The following is a 22,336-nucleotide window of genomic DNA, read 5'->3' as shown; positions in this document are numbered from 1 at the left end:
GCATTAACAATGTAGAAGAACAGCATGCCTATAAATATTTAATACCTGCATATGCTTTACTGGAGGCATTTGTGTTCAGACTTCACAGTCAGAAAGGAGCATTTTGGCCATGTGGGCAATGGTATAAAGATTTCACCCTACAACATTATTTTTGGAAAGAGATGATGTCTTGGCATAGACATTGCAGTGATAGGATTCATCTTGTCGCTAAATAAGCTGCTATAATGCCTACAACTCTCATTGTTGAAAAACTTCACCCCCACTTCTCATCTGAATTTGTCTGAAGTCAGTTTCCAAGCATGTCCTTTTCTGAAATCTCCGTCACTTTGATATCAGAGATAACTTTGTACTAAGAGCTGTAGTTAAAATTGTTGACAAGACACAACTGAACAAGAGATAATCACAAATACTAACATTGCTTCTGACAACAATCTATGCCTTCCCCCCCCCCCCCCCCGTTTTTTTTTTTTCTTTCTCCTATTTCTTTTCATGCTAGTAGTAGAAAGAGTTTACTTTGAAGGAATCAGCAACAGGGAAAATCCAGAATTAAGTTTTCAATAGAGACCTATTTAAAAGTTGTTACCACTGTCCAACAATTAATGTTTACAAAGAAGCCTAGGGTACAAAGATGAAGAATGATATGCAGGTGAAAATATTAATGCCAAAGGAAAAGAATTATTTGGGCAAACATGTAAAAAGATAATGCAGATCAGTCATGCTTTTAGAGAAGTCCTTGTTACCATGCTCCATAACTTTAATTTTAAGGTTCTGAAGAAAAAGTCCACAACCCTGAAGGTTTTCCCACAGCCTGCCTGCTCTCCATAATAAATACGCAAGCGGTGCATGCAGCATAAGAGAACAAAGTAAAATGCTCCGTGGGATACCTAACACTTGAAATTCAAACTACCAAAGTAATAAATTAAGTATATGTCCTGGTGAGTGAGGCAGGGTATAATGTTCTCCAACTGCTTTAATGGGCCTTGGGTAAACAAAAGAACAGAACAACTAGCTACAAATGCCAGCTTTTTAGTGCAAGGGGGCCAACATAGGAAAAAAATTTCAGGGCCCGAAGACATTGGCTTATTCAGATTTAAATAAATGAGCAGAAATGACTTGATCTCCCTCAGATGTCTGCTCTGCTTTTCTGCCAGAGGTTGCTGCCCTGTGAGGGTGACTGCACACAAAGCTGCACCTGGAATTACTGCACTCCACCACACAGTATATCTGAGGTAAACAACTTGCTGGTTTGGGGTATCACCATATACTACTGAACTCTGAACTGCAGTGAACAGCAAGGCATGGAGACCTTTTCAGCTGTCTGCATTTAAAAGCCACCAACTCAAATTCAGAACTTCTGCATTTACCTCTTGTAGTACACAAACACAGAAAAGTCAAGAAATAAGCAGGAACTCTTGCTGCATGCACTTATGCTTCACTGTCTCCACAATACAGCTAATAGATTTTGGGTTTTCAAGCATACTCAGTTCCATTTCTCCAAATCTGATTTTCCGATACAGTTCACAGATGTCAGAACTGCTGCAAACTACAGGGATTACTATGGATTAGTGGATCTCCCATGCCTGCAAGAGAGGTGTTTAGAGCAATTACACCTCATACTGGAAAGGTATTGCCCACACATTCTTCTAGCCCCTCTCTGCAAGCATAGCTACCACTTTGCTCTGGGAGACAATCATGTTACCAGACTGAAAACTGGTACAACCCTCAAACATACCTAGCAAAGTGTATCCACAGTCCTAGCACAGGCTAGAATTTTGTCCTAAAATTCAGGAAACCTCCTTACCACGAGGTCAAAATATTTGTCTAAAATATAAGCCCTGCTTGCACTCCATCCTATCCAACCTCCCTCCATCACTTGCATTACAGAAGTCAAGTCAACAGATCAGGGCACCAGCTCTACCTCAGGGCATGGTCTCACGCACAGGCAGACTGAATTGTGAGAATGGAGAACAAGGCTACTACACCATCAACCACTGGCAGGTAAGTAAGGCAGATAACTAGAGGGCAGTTACCTTGCCAGCCTTCAGCACCAAATTTGCAACTGCTTACCAGTTAGCTGCCTCTGCAGCACTCAGGCCACAGTTCATCGTGGTTTAAGGCAATGGGAACTGTGCTTGGGTCAGCTGCTGGTTCAGTGGAGGTGGCCACGACCTGACCCAGCAGGCAGCTGGCAGTACCAATATTGAAAAACGCAGCAAGCGACTTTGTTAAAGGCTATCTGCATCCGCACTGCAATTTGTTAGCAGCAAGTGATGCAGCACACACACCAAAGTTATAAGGAGGAGAACTCTAGGTAAGTAACAAAAGCCAGGCAGCTGAGTGAGGGGTTCCAGGCTGAGGGTATGCTCCGAGCTGGCAGCAGGCTCCCTTCCCACCCAAGTGGTTCTTCTGAAAAACCCAAGCCTTTTCCTGTAGTTCTGTTTATATTACACCATCCCAATATACACAACCAACTAAATTATATTTACTTCGCTAACTTCCACACCTTTTCCTCTTTCTCTTTCCTCAGATTTGGATCACAGCTTTCTTCTGCCCAGTATTTTCTTCCCTAGAATGACAAAGATGCAGATACAATAAAGAGGTGTCACCAGCCTTTGTTCAAATACCCTTTGTTGAGTATCTCAGCTATTTACCTCCCACTCAGAAGTTCCTGTTTTCCCACTGAGTGGGGGAAGGGAAAGCTGTAAACCTGTATAGTGTTATGGTGGCTTTTTTGTTTAAAAAGTCTATGTGCAGTCAGAGATATTTAGTATGTTCCCCCCCCCCGCCAGCATAATATTACTAGTTTCAAACCAAAGGGACAATTCATATCAAAGAGGGAAAATTCTTTAGAGAACTAAAAAAAAAACCCACCAAAACTGACTACAAAAGCAGTATTTTGCTGGTACCCCTTTCTTCAAGTTGCCAACTATTGTTATATTAAAATGCTCAAATCCACACACACTGAAAACTCGGCCCTCTATCACAAACTGTGCACAAACACAGAGGCATATAATGTAATCCCCTTCTGCTGACAATATTAGAGCTCTTAGCAAATAAAACCAAGAAAGCAGAAAGGAATTAGGCCACTGAAAGACATCACTAGCTGGGAGCTTTGCTAGTTCACACAAAGGGAAAAGGAAGAACACAGCATGCATAGTGATTTGCCTTTGACACAGGAGAAGCCATATGTGATAATCCAGTGATGAAGCAGGAAAGCTGTAAGACACACTTGTTCGCTGGACTGAAGAAACATGTTTAGATCAACATTTGTGATGCCGAGTTGTTTTGACACTTAGAATTTAATAGAACCATGAGGGTATGGTGATGACTACAAAATGACCAATGCTTCATCATGAAGTAAGATAGCTCCTTGTACTGTGTGATACATGACTATAGGGAGCTTTAAAGAAATATGTAAATTAGACATCTGGGTTATGAAAGGGCATGTCCAAGGAATGGATCTGCACAGCTTCCCCTTTTATCATCTATCAGCTACCCTGTTTAAGACAAAGAAAATGTACATATGAAACTGGTAGACAAACTGGTAGCGCTGACAGCAGTTTGTAGGAATTTGGGGGGGGAGGGGGGGAAATCTTGGTAACAAGTGGTTTAATTATGCCTTTCATTTTCCCAAAGTCAATTTTAGCTCAGTGATCAACACAAAAAAAAAAAAGGTAAGAAGCGTTAATTAGTCTCCTCCTAATCTCCATCTAATTTGACAGCAAGGAGTATTGGAGAGGAAAGGTCTTCAGGGAGGTGATCTCTGTTATTAGACTAATCCACAGTGCTGGGGAAAAAAAAAAAGCGGGGAAAGTTCCTGGGCATACACTTTTCTTCAGCACCAGACGGAAGGAACAACAGAGCCGCCCCTTTACCAAATGCTAACAAGTGGATAGGAAACGACTATCGGAAAGGAGGTGCTGATCTTTAAGAGCCCGACAAACAATATAAGCACCAATTAGTGTGTACAGCCTTTGCGGTTGGTAGGCTTTCATGTTGTTTTCATTTCATCTGCGGATACGTCAGGATGACTGAAGTCAATGGGAAATGTGCAACAAGTTTTAATAGCATCAAGAACTGGTTCACTATAACCTTCTCTTCATAACAATATTGTTTGTGTACATTAGATCTTAATCTGATTCTGTCCCATCAATGCATCTAGACTCTATTTGCACCTCTTCTCAGGGTCTTCTTGTGTACATTGCTGTTTCTGTAAAATTACATAGACAACCACCACACGTCAAAATTAAGTGCTCTTTTAGAATGCACTTCACTTTTTTTTTTTTTTTAACCGATACCTAAATTGCAGAGGCATTTTGAAATAAAGCTCAGTTTCTTAAGTGAAAATTACTTCAGGCATAGTTTGGATTGGGTTGGTTTCAGTTTGGGGTGTGTGTGGGTGGGTTTGGGTTTTTTTTTCTGAGGCTACCATTCCACTGTTCAACTTAATAAGAAAGTAAAAATTAGATGTAACCAAGCTTAGAGAATTCCATCTCATTTATTGCTATTTACTCAGTTTAATTTTAACTTGAGCTAGTAAAACACTTTCCAAGAGACCTCACCTCACCTTTAACACTTTATCTTGACTTGCTTACTTCAGGCAAACATTTGCTAGATATTTCCCTGTTACTGTATTAAAGAGAATGTCAAGTTCTTTGTACAAGTGTCTGGTCATTTTTCATGATTGCCAAAGTCTAGAAAAAAACCAAGTTTGAACAAAATGTTTGGAAACCTTATTCTCCTGGCTAAGATTCCTACCTTTTTTGCTGAGAAAATAAACAGGGAAAATTCTTTAAATATAATGAATGGAACAATGAAGGTATAACTGATAACTTTAAAAGTTATCATTATTCCACTCTTGTTAAGTCTCATCATTCAGTCATAATTCTATAGGCTGTGTCGTATGTTCAAGGCAGGTATTATCCATCTTCAGATGGAGGTCATAATTCAAATACAAAACAAGAGCCATCTCTTCAAGCAGGTAATTTCTTTCTTCTTGCACACTGCCTTTTAAAGTTAAGTCCCATTAATGCAAGAATCTACTCAAAAGAGTAATATAAGGATTGTGGTTTTTCAAAACTAAATATAGTAGTTTCCCAATGACAACTGTCTTTCTGTCCAGTACAAAATTTATTTGGCATCCAGACTCACTCCTGTGCATTAGAAGAAGAAAGAACACTAATAATGTATTCATTTGTACTGTGCTATATCTTAGTAACACCACATGCAAGGAGAAATATTTTCATCTTGGAGGTCAACTGGCAAGCCACAATACTAAATAACTGTTGTAACTGTATTGCCAGTCCAATGAACATGGCTTCAATGAACACAGCAAGGCTTCAGACTAGCAATCAGAAATCCCAACAGAGATCCTGCTTTTCTTCAATATAAGAAGTCTGGGATGCATAGAACTTTTCAGCCTTCTTCTAAAAATCCTTCACAAAGGTCATCACAAGATTGTGGTAGGTTTGACAAAACCCACGTCTCTCCAACCTGCTCTATGCCTATGGCTCAGTCAGAAGCATTTGTTTATTGAAAAGAAAGCACCTTCCACAATGCAGGAACGAAACATGTCACAACATTAACCAATAACCTCCTAAATCACTGTATCACTATCAGTATTTCTAACATAGTTCTAAAATACTACAGTGTTTTTCATAGTTTTGTCCACTTACAGCTTTATGAAACCATTAAAGATGGATGTGTCATATTGAGCAGAGCCTGTTCTTTCAGCGGCCTCACACCTCCTCTCCTAAAACTCCATTTTACCAAATTCTTACGATAGGCACTGCATCTTCTATGTTGATTATCTGTGTCAAGTGAAGTGCAGCAGACTGGATGAAGATCGTGCAAAGCAGGCCTTCAGCAAATTGCCCTGAGCAGCTGGGCAAGAAGACTTGAAGGAATGAAATGACAAAAAAAAAAAACAAACCACAAAACCAAAAACCAAACCCCCAAACAAAAACAAAAAAAAAAAACAACCCCAAAACCAAGCCAACCAGAAAACACACCAAAAGAGTTGGAAAATTAGGACTTGGGATGAAGAAGTAGAAAAGTGGACAAGAGACAGGTACAAACATATGCTGAACTACTTTCAATTAAGTATGCAACACTGCTGGAAGTTCTTCACACATCTTAATTCTGTCATTACTTAAGTATACATTATGGTATAGTCTGTAATTTAATGACCACATACTTTCCCCTTCTCCACAAAACCACCTGCATGCAGCAACAGAAGGGAGAGTCTTCTTCAGAACTAACACCTTCCACTTTGTTTTCTTCTTGTTTACTTGTGTGGTCTGCAGACTTGCTCCCTGCATGCAACTCAGAGCTTTGTATCTGCCTGGGCTCTTTAGAAGTACTTTGTTACCTGAATTATCTCAGAAGTCATCAGTAAACTATTACACACATCTCTGCGAGATAAAGAAATATGGTATCCCAGTTTTACAGACAGTGAGTGCACTAAAATTAAGGTCAAAAGTACTTCTTGCCAAATTTCACTGCAAAATTCTTTTCTCCCACAGCACTTAATATGGTACTGCATTTTACCTCTTCAGAACATAGCTCATACTGACTTCAGCTACAACTGTGAATAATCATTTCTTTCACATCTCAGACCCAAATTTGGGGATCCAGGAAAAAAAGGAAAAAAGTGAGCACACTGAAGTGTAAGTTTCACTTGCCTTATCTAGTATCCCAGAGGAACACTGTGGTGCAAGCAGAAGTCAAATTTTCCAAGGAAAGCAATTAGCCAGGAGACCATCCTTTCTCTCTGAATAATCCTTTTCCTTACTCATAACATGCCTTCCTCCAATGCTGTATACACAATATCCCAGTCACTCCCAGAAAAGCTCTCTTGTGCAACAACCATGACAGAAGTTTCTCAATAAAAATAACATGATTGTGCAGAATTTCACTGGATTCCAGTGTCTGCACACAATCCAATACCAAACCAACACTGCTGGAGTGAACATCAATTCTGGCACTTCTTAATTTCCAAGACCTTTGGCTATAATAGTATTTCTTCAATGGTTTTGTATGTGCCTATACACACGCAAGCTCTTTGAAACGGCACATCATGTTACTGGTAGCAAGGTACATCGTGATTTAGAAATTAAACTAAAACCAAATCAATGCAGACGCTGTCATTTTGGGGTAGCTTTTTCCCCTCCAAGGATTGAACAAAAGCACCACCCTCCCCAGCAGGTATCACAGCTGTGCTCAGAGCCCATAGAGGACAATTGTGCATTTGTTTATGCTTTCTGATCTACAGCAGCGGTAACAGGCATCCAGCCACAGATTCACCCTCACCTCACCCGATCCTTGTCAGTCTGCCATACAGTGGCTGTCTCCAGTTGGAGACAACCAAGGCTGATAGTATCAGCTGAAGTGTCATTTTAAAGGTACCTCACAGAGGTTTTCCTTTTCTTGAAGGCTTTTTTGCCCATTCCTCCTGCCCTTCAGTGTTTAATTCCTGCATGCAACACTGTGCCTCTATTTGTAAGTTTCTCCTAGGGATCCTCATACTTTCCTCAAAACTGCGCTGCCACATTCAGCTACTACCTGCTGCAGGAGCTGCAGCCTTGGGAATAGCACTACTGTTGAATGAAGAGAACAGATGCTAAAATATGTATTAAAGGGACTCTTTCATGTAATCGCTACACACACTGAGTGGCTGTACAACTTCCAGGCTAAATAAATGCAGTCTGCATGAAACAGTGTCACCTGGACATAGCAGTTACATTTAAAGCTGGTGATACAAACTAGTCTTGTTTTCAGTTATGAAGCCCAGGTTCTTGACAGGTTTCCTTTCAAGTTGTGCACATCAGACTATCACCTAAACACAAGCAGCAATTACCGGAGTAGGATCAGAGAGGCTGCTTTCCCCACATGGCCTCTTTCCAGTCCCACCTTGGATTTTTCACTATATTTATTCTTTGTAACTAGATTATGATATCTCCAAAGACTGGCAACATCTAGCTGATTATTACCATGCTTACTTAGTTTGCCTCAGTTCTACAAACTCTGATTTTGACGCATCTCATATCAGACCAGAAACATCGCAGCTGCCCAGAACAAACTGCTGGGACAACAGCCCCCTAATGAGACCAATTTGTTGATTTTTTTTTTTTGTTTTGCTTTGATGATTTTTGTCTCAGCAAACTTGCTGTTGCATCAGCGTCTTCTGTGCACCCATACCTTGCAAAAAGGAACAGTGTGAACATTCAGTATTGTGCTCCAATTTGGCAAAAATGCAGTCATGCCCAGGGGTGATCCAAATCTGTGTAGCAAAGTGATCTGGCAAAGCCTGCATTCAGTATTAAAGAATGTGGAACCAAGACTCCAGCCTCTTTCAGTTCACTAACGTAAGCTTAACACCAAACCTCCCCTGAGCCAGACCCAGCTCGCACTGAAAGCGGTGGGGCTTGATTCTTTCCTTATTCAGTCCCTCCTTCACTGGAGTTTTACCAGTCTTATACCTGAGCTGCTCTTTTCAGAGGCAGGTGAATCAGTGTCAGCAGCTTCCACAGGAACTGGCTCATGCCACATGAAGACAACTACCTTGCCAAAGGTCTGATGGACACTAAAATATATTTGCTATTTGACGCTAGAAAAGAGGGCTTGGTCCTCTCCTCAACAACACACTTGCTACCGCTTTTCTGAACTCAAAAGAGGAGCAAGTGCAGACATATCAGACTGTTACAATACGGAATTTATCCAAAAGAAAAATCAAACTAAAAAAAATACATACCTATGTTTTTTTGTATATATATATAGATAAATAGATAGGACCATTAGAAACTAAATATATGGCACTGTTATTCCCAGGAGAGAACAGGAAAGAACTGCAGGCTGAATGAGAAGGCACTCACCAAACATGAGCAATACATCGTAATTGTCTCTATACTTCCCATTCAGAAGGGTTCAGAGTCCCCAAGAGAATTTTTCTGTGGTTTTGAGAATACAATTTTAAAGAAGAATCCTTGAGCCACCACTGCTCTAACCCTGCTTGTTGCTGCTACGCAGTCAGTGCAGGACATAGGACAGGGCAGACACATGTGCAGGCTCTCCAGGTACACAGCAGCGCTCCCAGCATCCTAGGGCTGGGAGTGAAAGGACCGAAAGGCATCTAGCACTTAATGGTTCTAGGAGTCAGAAACTGGGGGGCCATTTCTGATTTTGCAAGAGTCCTGTGTGACTCAGTCAATTAACCTTTTTGTCTGTACCCTTTCCCTGCTCACATTCTTACTACGCTGCCAGCAAATATATCTCTTCATCACACATGGCATGAAAAATGTTTAAGATAAGCATATACTACTTTAAGATCCTCTAATTTGAGGTCTTAACAGTGTGTAATAAACCATTCCAAGGAGAAAGCAGGAATCCTACTGCAGAAAGAATATAAAAATATAACACAAGGGGAGGAAAAAACCCACAAACAAACCCAACAAAAACAAGTCCAGGATTTGCATTCATTTTAGGGCAAAACCCAGCACCAAGTATCTCCATCATTTGCTGTATCTAACAATACCAGTGGTCTTCACAAGCAACTCAGCTCGCATAGTACGGTTAGCCAGGGATGCAGCTTCCACAATAATTTTTATCGGACCAGCTGGCATAGCTGGTAAACGGCAGTTTTCACAGATGCAGTCCCAATCTCTTTCCAGCCAAATTATCAGCCTTTGTCCTCAGACCATGATGTTTTTAGCCTCAGCACTCACCCTCATGAGTCAAACACCCAGCCGCAGCATCACACTAAAGCTAAGCACCTAGGAAGCTGCACCTATTCCATTAGGAATAATGGGTGGACTGCACATTTCACCAACACACAGACACAGGCTGCTGAAGGCCAAAAATTATTTCAAATTAGCTTTGGGCTGCATAAGGATTTTAGTAGGTACAAAACAAAGAAATTGTTTACTAGAAGGAAATATATTTTATTCACTACACATTCAAGAACAAGGCTGATGTTTAAGTATGCCTTTCAAGCATTCTTCTTATGAAGAAATAATGACATTTCATACATTTTCTACCTTAACCTTGAGATACAAAAAATATTTAGCATTTTTTACATTTTATAAAATATCTGCATTCAGCCTGAGAGACATCTCCACCCTCTTACCATGTCAATCCTTATAACTGTTTCTGTCTACACTTGAAGTATGTTCCAGACAACACTTTCCAAAGCTTCTGTTTTCTTGTGTCCCCCAGTTTTCTCCTCCCAAGGAAACACCCTGATCTTGTCCAACAAACCAAAGACCTTTAAGGAAACAGGACGTTAAGCAACAATATGATCTAGAGGAAGACGCAAATCACATAGATGCATGTATTCACTACACTAGGGATAGTTACACTAAGGGTTAGCAGTGGAACAACAGCACCTGAAGAAAAGGAGAACTGCAACCTGACTTCTGAGAGAGTTTTGTCCCACCGAGAGCAAAGAGCTTAGACTTTATGTCTTCTTATACATGCACAGGAAGATGAAGCTACTGGATGAAGTAACTGACTAGTAGAGAATCCACTCAGTAATTCAAAGTGAATCATTTTAAGACCATGCTTACGTACATCTCCTCTAGGCAAAGCACTTGTTCAACACGTCAGGAAGTGCCTCAGCATTGTCAACTACATACAAGCAGACACACTATGACTGGAGTAAAAGTTGCTTTGTAAGTTAAAAAAAACAACCCCACCACCAACAGAAAAATTCTCTGCTGTTCCTGATGTAAGAGAAAATCTTGCTGCTCCTACTCAGGTGAGTAAAGAGGCTTCATCAAACTCCCTCTGTGCTTCTGAGGGCTGTTCCAAGATCTGGGGGTGCAGAAGGAACATGGGATCTATAAATAAAACTCGGAGCTGCAGTCAGAAAGGGCATAAGACTAAAAGAAAAAGCTGCGTGCAAGGAGAGCTTTAAAAAGATGTAGTACAATTTTTGTTTCACTCTATTACTTCTGCTTTTCTTAACATTTATATGATTCTATTGCTAACATAATTCAGAACTTGAATATCTGGAGGCGATTTTGATGCATCTCTTGGGGGGGAAAAAAAGGGGGCAAAAGCCTATTGAACAAACATTTGGACATGTCCAGTTGTTCTCGTTTTGGTAACTTCAATATCTTAAATCTGACATAACTTTCAATATCTATTTAATATTCTGAGGCTCACCACTCTACTAGAATAAAGAAACTCAACAAGATTTCTTTTCTGAATTAAGCCTTCAAAGGTCTTACATTTGAAGAATAATAAAAACATTATCAAAATTATTTTTATTGTCCAGAAATGTAAATTTGAACCACAATTTTATGTGGTGCCATTAATGTAACCTCCTATCAGGCTTCTATATTTCAAGTACATATCTTATTCTGCGCATTTGACTCAAAGAATAATCTGCATAGAATAGCATGAAGAAATGCAACTGCAATTACAACTTACTAAAATTTACACCATCACAAGATTTCACTTGCAGTAGCAGTGTAACAACCTTCCAAACCTTTTCAAGCTATGTAGTGTTTGGTTTTGTAAACAACAAATGGCCATCACAAGCCTTAAAATTAGTAGGGCAAGTTTTACAAGAGACTGCAACCAGCAACACACTCGTGTGAAGCCACAGTCTGAAGGAATCAATGTCATCATGCTAGAAAGTAAATATTTTTATAACTACACCCACAGCAACCACAAAACTCCATTTCTCCAAAGTGATCCATAATGCCTGATGTGAGAAACCAATTTAAAGCTCTGAGGAGGTATCACTAGCCATCATTTATCTCGGCCATAAAACTCTCAGGAAGACAAATATACAGTCTTTCTGGGCCATCATTGTACAGAAAAGAAACACTCAAAAGACATCTCTGGAAATCACTATACTTGCTTCTTTTGAAACTAGAAATCCTCCTGAGGGGTATGTTAGACTATAGGTAATATCAATTATCTTCTACAGGATGTATTTTTACTGCAGTGTCAACCCAGGTGATTGACATCTGAATTAAAGACTTTCTGTAACAGTGCTTACATCTTACATGCTACTTTTCACCAACAGTTCTCAATGTGTCTTACAAAGATTTGTATCCATATTCCATGAACAGATAAGGCATTCAGAGAAGTAAAAGAAATGCACATGAACTCATTGTCAGTAGTCACTGGCCAGCTAAGGCCTGTGAATCCAAGTCTCCCAAGTCAGAAGCCCCTGCCCTGGTCAGCAAGCATCATTACTTCTGTATGTAACTAATTTGGATGAGCTTCCACACGCCAAAGCTGTGCTCTATGCCAGTTCCCAAAGACCTCTCAGAAATCCAGTGGCATTTCCTATTTCACTCTTTACGCTGAAATAAACTGACCCCAGTTCTTTCCCACTGAGTGGCAGGAAACCTTGTATGCTCTCTCATCAGGGAGGCAGATGTAGAAGGCAATGGAAATCTGTCAGCACCGGGTAATTTAGCCTACACTTCAGGCTGCACTTCTGTTTTCATTCATACTAGATGTATGCAGTGCTAGACCAAACAGCATTACAAAATTAAACTGAACCAGGTTTGGGTACATGACTTCAATACTGCTGAATACGCAGAGTCTATCTCATCCCTGATTTATACTGGCTTTAAAGCAGCTACGTAAAGGACATGTAATACTTGATCCATCATAAAACCTGTCTTTATAAAGCTAACTCATTTTGAACAAATTGGAAACAGCAGACCGAGTTAATAGCAGACCAGTGTTTTGCAACACTGCAAAGAATCTCTTAGTAGTAGATGTTAAGCTGAATTTACTGTGCCATTAAACCACAGCCTCAGTGCAGATGTAGGCTGGCTACCAACACACATGGAAATCCACACAGCAGTAAATTCATCTCCAGAGCATTCAAATTAGGGAAGGAGGAGCAAAACCTGATCAAGATCCTTTATTTAAGGGAGTGGAAGACTTAATTTATGTGGTAACTTCCTGCTTTTCCCTTGTCTTTGGTTGAAGAATAACACAGATTTGCCCTTTGCCTATACAGAGAAGAGAGCTCCAGTTACAGAGCCAGGAATCACAGACTGCACTCTTGCTGCATGCATGTTGCTGACAGCTGCAATAATCAAATATTTATGCAGCCCCACAGCACAAACTCTTCAAACATTTAGCACTGTTGTTTAACACCCCTAGCTTAGTGTTAATGTAGTATCCTAATGAACACTGGATCTGGCAGATGAGTAGCTACAGTGATGAAAGATCCTACTAAAAACAGTCCTCTTCCCTGTCCATCTCATAGGTGTCTCCAGAGCAGAGACAGCAGAAGCAAAGGCATGCTCTTACCACAGCTGCTGCACTTCAGAACTTGCTGCTTCAACTGAAAAGATCTATCAGGCTGCAACTCCTGTAACTGAAATACATAAGAGTTTGTCCCATTTACAGGTTTGCAAATCCTTAGCAGAAGGATCACACTATGAGCTGGGGAATCAGTACAGAGGGTCAGAAATATCCTAAAAAGGTAATCTGTGCAGGCAAGCTCTAACTTTTATATATATAGGATGATCAGAACAGGCAGGGACTGACTGATTTATGGTATACAACTCCATTACTGCAGAATATGCGTGGCCAATTTTGAAATAGAAATCTTGCATAAAGCTAGTCATGCTCTCTCAAAGCACATTTTCTCTCAGAAAAAACAAAGAACATACAGAACTGGTGGGAAAAATTTGACCAAAAACCAATGCCAAACATGTGTGCGTATGTATATATATATATATACACATACACACATACAAACTCACTGGATTTTAATAACTGGTTTATTTCAGTTAATTCTGTATCACAGTATTCACTAATGCGTTTTCCTTTCACTTCACAGAAGAGGAGCTACTCTACCTGCTTTAAAATCAGTGGGGTTAAGAACCAGCAGTTATTTCCTCAAAGGCAGTATCTAGCAATATCCTACTACTGTAGGACCTGCCTTATCGCTTTCAACTTCATATTAAAACTGTTCTCCAGTGTCTCAAATACATCATCACAAACCAGTGTAAGTTCATCTACATTAGAGAGTTCTATCGGCTCCTTCAAGTTGACCAGACTGCATATCTTCATACTGCTGATCAGTAAAAATACGTATGTGAAAGCCTGCAGTGCAGACACAACTACACTAGGCTACAAAGTCAGGTAGCACTGAGGTTCTTTCTGAAACTGGTAAATGTACTTACAAAACTTAAACCAAAGCTGGCTCTAAATGTCAGTATTAATGGACTCAAGCATGTCAGAGTGGTGGCTGAAGAATCGTAACTATTCCAAGAGTCATGAATGGCTGACAGGAAACAAAAGTCGCCCCCCAAAAAGCATCAGCACTCTGTTTAGAAAGGTAAGCTACACAAATACAATCACCTGTCAACACAAACTAGAAAGCACACTTCCAACAAAGAGTAAGAGCCTGTCCATGCCCTGCGGCTATGTAGCTCAACTTAAGCGCAGCTGATGCAGTATTCGAAGCCAGGCTGAATATATGACATTCCAGTAGGGCCTGGGAAAAGCCTTGGGCACCTCTCTAACAATCGATCACTCTTCTGATAAAGTAGAAGAAAGGTCTGTAATTCTGTTGTAATTGGAAATGGAAAAAGAGTGGGAAAGAAAGCAGCTTTTCTTTCAAAAACTAAGGCTTCTTTATTCACAGACCTACCACAATTCTGACAATGAAGCATCCCCTGTATTTAACAGCTGAAGCAAGACTACAATCGCCTACCTACTGAAGACCACCAGAATTCCCAACCACACCAGCATACAAGGTGCCAGCTGGTAGCAGGCACTGACTTCTCACCCTCAAGCCCTACTTGCCCGTGCAGCAGCTGGCATCTCAATGCGCATCCTCTCCCCGACGGCACTGCTCCTGCCAGAGGTCCTACAACACACATCAGCCTGAAGCTTCCCTTGGCTACTTTAACTTTGAAGTCAGCAAAACCCACAGTCATTCCACTGCCGTGGTGGAGCACAATGTTTTTCAACCCTTGAAGATTAATCTGACCAGATACATTAACCCTTCCAGCATCATCAAAGCAAAAACATCACACAGGAAACTCAAAAACTTAGTTGGGGCAACCAGGCCTTCAAGTTCCTTAACTATTGATAACGTAGATGAGCCGAGCGGCTACGGCCTAACACCGGGAGCGCAGGCGGGCCCGCAGCAGGACACCAGCGCTGCGCTGCTCGCTGCCCATCACTGAGCCACCGACCACAGGCCACACTGCCGGGCCACCTGCGCTGTCTGCTTAAACCTCACCGCGTTTCTGCAAAAAATAAAATCACGACCAAAACCAAAAGGTGTTAGATCGTACCCCACCCTGTGCAGGCATAGCTGACCACTAAAAGCATAAGGAAATGGATTTCTATTGACCTACAAAACGAAGGTAAGGTGCCTAATTAACTCTCGGGGCAGGGTTACCTGTGTGCTATGAGGTACAAGGTGTGTACAGCCAATGCAGTTAAAGGAAAGCCTCCCCAGATGGGCTCCCGATCTGCCCCCAGTCATTTTCCCGCTACGCGAGGCGATGCCGCGGCAGACGCTGCGGGGCACCAAGCTGCCTGCGTGCGCGCGGTGTCACCGCTGCTTGCGCCGGCCGCCCCGCGGCGGGAGGGCTGCGCCCCCGCCGAGCCGCCCTTCACCTGCCGGGACGGACCCGCCCGAGCCGCGGCAGGTGGCGGGCTGAGGGGAAACGTCCCAACCGGCAAAGGGCGGCGGGAACTCTCCACAGCGGAGACCCGACGGGCTGCTGAGCGCCCCGCGCCGGGCAGACGCTCCCCCCCACCGCTGGGCAGAGCCCCGCGGCGCACCCCCCGCCCGGCTCCCCCATGGCCGCCGCCCGCCCGGGGCCACTCACGATCTCGGTCACCATGAGGAGCCCGGGCGGGGTCCGCAGGAACTCCCTGTCGTAGGCGAGGGTGCTGGAGCTGGCCGACAGGTTGGCGGTGAAGGAGCTGCTGGTGGTGGTGACGGTGTGGGACCGAGGGCGCGGCGGCTGCTCCTGAGGCGGCGGTACCGGTGGCTCCATCTTCGGCGCCGCGGGGCTGCCCGAGCCGGCCGGCCGGCCCCGGGCCCGGCGGCGGGGCGGGGCGGGGCGGGGGCGGCTGCCGCCTGACGGGTGGCGGGAAAGGCGCCGCCGCGCGCCGCTTTGTGTGGCCCCGGCGCCGCGGGCAGCCCCTCGGCTCAGCGCCCCCCGGCGCCGCGGGGGAGGCGGCCCGGCGCCCGGGCCCAAGCAGAGAGGCGGGTCCGGGGGCCGCCCGCCCCGCCCGTAGCTGCCCCGCGGGGCGGGAGCGGGGCTGCCGCATCACGGGGCGGGCGGCAGTGCGCTGAGGGGGGGCGGCGGGGGACCGGCCGGTATAGGGGACGGGGGGGGGGGTTGGTGCGAGGGATCCCCAGCGCTAGAGAAGGGCCCTCCGAGGGGGCAACGCAGGGCCCCTCTGAAGCCATTTCCTGGCCTCCCGGGCTCCTGTGTCCCCCACAGCGGCCTTGGGACAAGGAGCCAAGCTCAGCCACCTGCGCTCTGGAAGAACGTGGCGGGAAGCCATTGCCCTAAGCTCCTGGTTGCGCACGGTTTGAGGTGTCCGACCCCTGCCGCCTGCCATCATCATCTGTCTGGACTGTCACCCCTGGCTCCATGGGCAGCAGCCATCAACAGGAGATGTGCTTTTGCGGCGGGTTGTTGTCCCCGCTGGCTGCCATCGCTCATCAGCCTCACGCTGTTGGGAGAGGAACCACCACAGGGTGCCACGGGCAGGGAACAAGAGGCTAGGAGATGGCACAGCCCTCTTGGAGCTGGAAATGGGGATTTAGCTGGGAGCTGAAACCAACCAGGAGTCTCTGCAATGCAAAAGACTTTTTAAAAGCCATGAAAACTATGGGAAGTATGAGGTCATTATTGGCCTACTACCTGACAGTGTCAAGCTGTTCCGTAACCTATACTTCTTAGCACTTTCCCAAAGTGTCACATTAAAAAAAATATTTTTTCTGGGTCATTTAAGAGCTGGTAAAGTAATCTTCCATGCCACAAAACATACGGTGTTTCAACAACAAGAAAGCAGGTTATAGTCTTTTTTAATGCTCAGGAATTCTCATTAGCAAAGCATTTGCATGTCGCAGCTTAGTAAAAATGAAGTGTTTTCCATATGTCTGGTGGCTATTGTCCTCAGATTGTTTACTGCTGCTCTCCTACTGGCTAACAAAGAATGGATTTTGCAGTATTACTTTTCAGCAAGGGACTGAATTGGCTGGGAAGGGAGGAGGAGGATGGCAGAGTTTCTCCCAGAAATACAGGAAACATTAATTACCCAAAGAAACTGGTTCTTGTGCATGATTGTGCCTCCACTCACAGTGTAAGTGTGTTGCAGCACAGGCTGCAGGGGCTTCTTGCAATGTGTGTCTTGGCTTGGGCTCTGTGGAGCCTCTGCATACTCACAGGCACTGGTGAATTTTTTGTTTAAGACAGCAGAAGAAATGTGACAGAGTTTTGCAAACATGAACTGCAGGTCATCAGAATGAGATACCAGCTACTCAGAACGAGATACCAGCTACTCAGCATGATATGATATACAAAACATGTAATTTCTTGGGGGGGGGGGGGGGGAGACTTAGCAAACCACACACTCAAACCATTTAACGCAACACCACAACCATGAATGAGGAATGTTACACTTTTTGGCAAAACCGTCATTTTTTGTGGTTACCAGCCATTCTGTATTGGTTGCATTCCTGTTTTATCCCCTTCTCTTAAGTAAGAGCTGAGATTTTAAAGGCACAGAACATATCTGTGCACTGGTTTGTTTAGAGACCTGCTCCAACTGGCTTGCAACTAAAAAGTGCTTTATCTGATTGTTCAGCACTGCCAGGCTTCCTTCCAATGCCAGAGCTGTTTTGAGATGCCCCTGTTGCTGTTCATGAGGCTCCGTTGTAACAGCATTGATTTTCTCCTCTGAAAGACTCCTGTCTTTTCAGTTTCCCACCTAGAAGATCAGTAAGCAAAGGTGAGTAAAGGTGGGGCTAAATTTCACACCAATAGTAAAATTAACAAATTTCAAAATGGTTTGAGTCATTCACATCACTTTTCCTTTGACAGCTGATTTATTTTACACTGGATGTATATTCTCACCATGTTTCCAGGATGTTATTCAGTGATCCCAGGTTTGATACATAATTCTAAAACTCTGTATTAATTTTGCTCCCTAAAATTCTGGAGGTCAGCGCTGTATCTCTTTCAACCATCACAATCAGAGCAGTAAGTTTCACTGCTTTTGGTCTGCACATCTATCATTTGAGCATCCCAGGTCCTGTGGAGGGGAAAAAAAAAAAGAAAAAGTAAACCAAAGACACAGATCATGAAACACTTGTTCCATTACAACTACTATCTGTTTCAACAACAATCTATTAACATAGCATATGTTTTCAATGTCTGTTGTAGAGGTCTAGTATCATGACTAATTCAACAACAACTGGATGGCTATGTTTCTGGGTAATTTCTCTGAACACTGGCTGCCACTCTGACTTCCTTAGCACATATTTCTCCAAACATAGTCGAAGAATGAGTTTCACTAAAAAAAGGGCAAATGCTCCAGAAGGTTATCTATATCACTGATATTCTGGGAAGCAAATTTCATTCTTTAACTTGACAACATAATACTTTATATTTTGAATGCTAACTGTGAGGCTCTGATGTTTTATTTTGCATCCTTGCACTGAAGGCTAGAACTGGAAGGCCTGCAGGGACCATCTGAGTTTAGCTAGATTTTTTTACATGTAGATAGCATCAGAAGCAAAATAATTGAATGCTGCTGCTGGAACAATCAACCTTTTATATACAGAACTACCAAGAGAGAAGAAGGTGGCCCATTTTCTCTATTTTAAATTAACCTTTCAATGGAAGGATTGGAGAGACTTTTAAACACCAGTCAAGATCGTAACCTCTTTCAACTATTATAATGAAGAAAACTGTAGTTAGAAAAATAACTTGGTGAAGGCTTTCAGTGTAAACGTTTTAGTAAAAGCAAAATAGCCCGTACAAGTATCATCAGGTTTCTAAGTAAAGGGTTTATTCCTGAACGTCTAGATATCTGATTAGCAGATTCTTCCATTTAAACTGGTCTGGTTCTCAAATCCTGAGGTATCAACATTTTTGAGATTACTGATCGAGCTCTCTAGAACTACCGCCTTAGCAACAATCTGGACAACTGGAAGTGCTAATTAAAGTAGACTCACAGGCCCAAGGAGCAGAGCTGACTGGAATTTCCTGAACTGGTTTTCTGTTTTTGAAATACAGCTTCCCTTCTCCCCTCCCAAATCCTAGAATTTTCAAATGTCAAAGTTATTTGGACTTTTTTTTTTAAGTAAAAGAAGTAAACATATAAAAGGAAAGGTGATTGAGATTTTTCACTGGTCATCAGCAAGCTTTCAGTCAACAACAAAAACTTCCTGTTTTTAAACCACCTAGGAACGATCTAAGAAAGTTAAGGGAACTTACTCTGCAGAGGGAAAGAAAGGAATTGTACTTCCCGTGGAACCCAGGTCATACATAAGGAACATGGATTCTTGTCGAATGTCCAGAACAAATATTCTCACCCTTGACATCCCACCGTGCTAACCTGAGGATGAGATATTTTTAGTTAGCATTAAATCAAAAAATGTTTGGAGTATTTCCTAATGGCTTTTTGGAATCTGCAAAGTGTAGGCTTTGAGCTACAAACATATTTAAGTAAATAATTAATAACATATATTACTCTTTGATGGCTTACAACTGTACAGAAAAGCTGATTTATACTAACCCAAACCAGAAATACTTGATTTGTACTTTGGTAGTGACATGAGCTATAGGCATGCCTAATGATCAGTCAAGGCAAATGACTCTGTATGAACCAGTATTTTGCAAAGTAAAGATGGTTTTCATGATTGAGATACTTAGATCTTCCAATGTTGCTGCAACAAAGAGAAAACAGATGAGATGCCTATACTTTCAAAACTGCTGTTCTTCTGCAAATCTGTAGAGGATCTATGTTTGTACGTGGAGTTATTGAACACGAGGCTTGTTTGGTTTTGCAGCTTGGGCGCCCCAAAACCAACAAACGTAATATCAATACCAATTGAAACTACAGTCCAAGTAATGACAGTGCATGGGATTTGATCATCAGATATGTAAGGTACTACCCTAATGCTAGAAAATACAAAATTTAGCTGTTTATGTTCTGTACTCCTTTTCTCACAAGTATTTCTTTCTTTACGTGAAGTTTACTTGAATTATATGGACAAAGGCCTGACTGTACACATGCAGACATTTTACCTGCCAAAAAGCTGTCTCAGAACATATACACTGCCACACAGAGAACTGACTCCATGCTGCGAACAGTAATATACTGACTTTAAGGTTTTTTAAAAACTCCTTTTTCCCAGTTTTGAAACCCATTATCATGACAATAAGGAAACGGCTGCGATCCTGCTAAGAAGTGAAATCACAAAGTACGTAAGCCATGTATTTTCCATGGATTAGCCTTTCACCAGCTGTTTTATCTGCTCTGGGAATCTAAAAATCCTTCCCAGCCCTGAAACGCAACCGTGTCTTCGGTGTTGTGCTGAAGAAAAATTGCTTACTTCCTCCAGAGCCGATTTGTACTTAGAGCACTGTCCCTGCATGCTGTACACATATGCTTAACTTCAGGGCAGAGAGTACACCTACTCAAATTAAGGGAGGAGTTCGTAGTGAGAAGTCTACGTACAAATCTCAGAACGGGGGTTGTGGTTTTCAGGCTTTGGGGTCAAGGACCTAAAATCTGTAATGCACCTGCAAGACTATGCCCATATCGTATTTCACAGGCTGCTCCTCAGCTGCCTGCCTTTAGGGCAAGCCTGCAAGCACAGCTCCAAGCACAGCTGGTGGCCATGCCTTCTCACACATGCAAATCACCGGCCACCCGAATTGTCGAGAGTATCCGGTGTCATGCGACCCGAGGAAGGAGTTTATTCTGCCTCTGGGCATGTCCAGACGGGCTGTCCTAGAGGCACACTCATAAATACTTTAATTGGGGTCATCAATCCTCCATAGACCTTTAAATATTACTATGGTACAAACACATCCTGGTGATCACAGTGCTTCAGAATACAGTCATTTCCACTGAAGACATGTAGGTTTTTACTCATTAAGGATGGTGCTTGCCTAAGTGTTTATGTAAATCACAGCAGGTAATGTTTATACAGCACTCAAGCCCAGTGCAAAACAGCTGGAGGAAAAGATCACCTTCAAAATTGTCAATGCTGTATTTGTTTTTAGATAGCTAATGAAAGACCGAACAATTTCATTGTGGTTTCATCACAGCATCATCCACGATTAAGGAGAGAGTTTACAGCTACCTCATAACTTCTGCCATCAGCTTGCTTGCAGGCTTTATTAACAGACAGCTATCATGCTCTGCTGTGGTTGGGAGAAGAACCTGACACATGCCTGAGACCAGAAGTGCACCTTATATTATGCTAAAATGTTAGGAGGTGACTTGAGCTTGCTGTGTATATATACACACAAATATACACAGAGAGAAGGCATCCAGTAGCTGGCAGGCAAAAACCTAACCAGATACCACAGCTGGAAGCTGAAGCTGAACAAATTCAGACTGAAAATTAAAAAAAAAAAAACACACCATCGCTGTTTGGGTTTTTTTAACTTATGTTTTTAATACAGCCTAATTGGATATTTGAATAATTTATTAAGTAAAGCAGTAGACTCTTCATCATTTTAAATCTATAATTCAAAGCTATGGATTTATTTAAAAGATACGCTTTACCAAGCTTACACTGACCAATTTTGTGGTCTGTATTACATAGAACATGACAAGAGATGACCCAGGTGATTTGAAAAACCATTGAAATGAATTCCAATTAATTCCATAAAGCATAATCTTGCTAATGCTCTGGTCACCCAGCTGTACAATATACATGCAGTACCAATGCCCAGCACATCACCTCCTTGTCCTGAAGCAGTAGCAGAATAAAGGTTTTCATGAATCTCACTGGCTGGGCTGTGCCTGGCCCATGGCAGGGCGATGAAAGTGCTGTACAGGGAGAATGAATCAGTTTTATGCAGGTGGGCTGCAAGGTTTAAGGGTGGAAATATTCATCCAGTGAAAGAAAAAAAGGCCAGTGGGCTGAGTGCAGGATCTGCTGAGAAAGGCCGGAGCTGGCTGGGGCGAGGTACAGGAGTGCGCACGCCCTGCTGTAGGGGGCTGAAGGGCGGGAGAGGGGAGCTGGGAGCCTGGCAGAGCACCGACCTGTGCCTTGGAGAACGCAACAGTGGAAGGTATGGAAGCATTAGTACGGGATAAAGACATTCAGCATTTATCCGTTAACAGGAGGAGA

General features: G+C 42.7%; 1 protein-coding gene and 1 long non-coding RNA gene across 3 annotated transcripts in view; one reads left to right on the top strand and one right to left on the bottom strand.

The window, feature by feature from the left end:
- CMTM8 (CKLF like MARVEL transmembrane domain containing 8) overlaps positions 1 to 16,193 on the bottom strand; it is a 39,210-nt gene extending 23,017 nt beyond the window's left edge. The window contains exon 1 of one of the 2 annotated variants that reach the window (XM_055804442.1): positions 15,843 to 16,193. In XM_055804442.1, coding sequence (XP_055660417.1) covers positions 15,843 to 16,001 — 159 coding nt within the window. In that variant the 5' untranslated portion in view covers positions 16,002 to 16,193. Of the gene's footprint in view, positions 1 to 15,830 lie in introns of both variants that reach the window. The other variant, XM_055804441.1, reaches the window with a different exon arrangement.
- Positions 10,461 to 14,760, top strand: LOC129784489 (uncharacterized). Its single transcript, XR_008747279.1, has 3 exons — positions 10,461 to 10,753; positions 13,241 to 14,320; positions 14,630 to 14,760. It is a non-coding gene; the product is annotated as an uncharacterized LOC129784489 (long non-coding RNA).
- Positions 16,194 to 22,336: the final 6,143 nt, after the last annotated feature.

Source organism: Falco peregrinus, chromosome 5 (assembly GCF_023634155.1).
Source record: "Falco peregrinus isolate bFalPer1 chromosome 5, bFalPer1.pri, whole genome shotgun sequence".
NCBI classification, from domain to species: Eukaryota; Metazoa; Chordata; class Aves; order Falconiformes; family Falconidae; genus Falco; species Falco peregrinus.
Note: the sequence above shows the minus strand (reverse complement) of the source record. Positions and strands in the feature narration are given on the sequence as shown.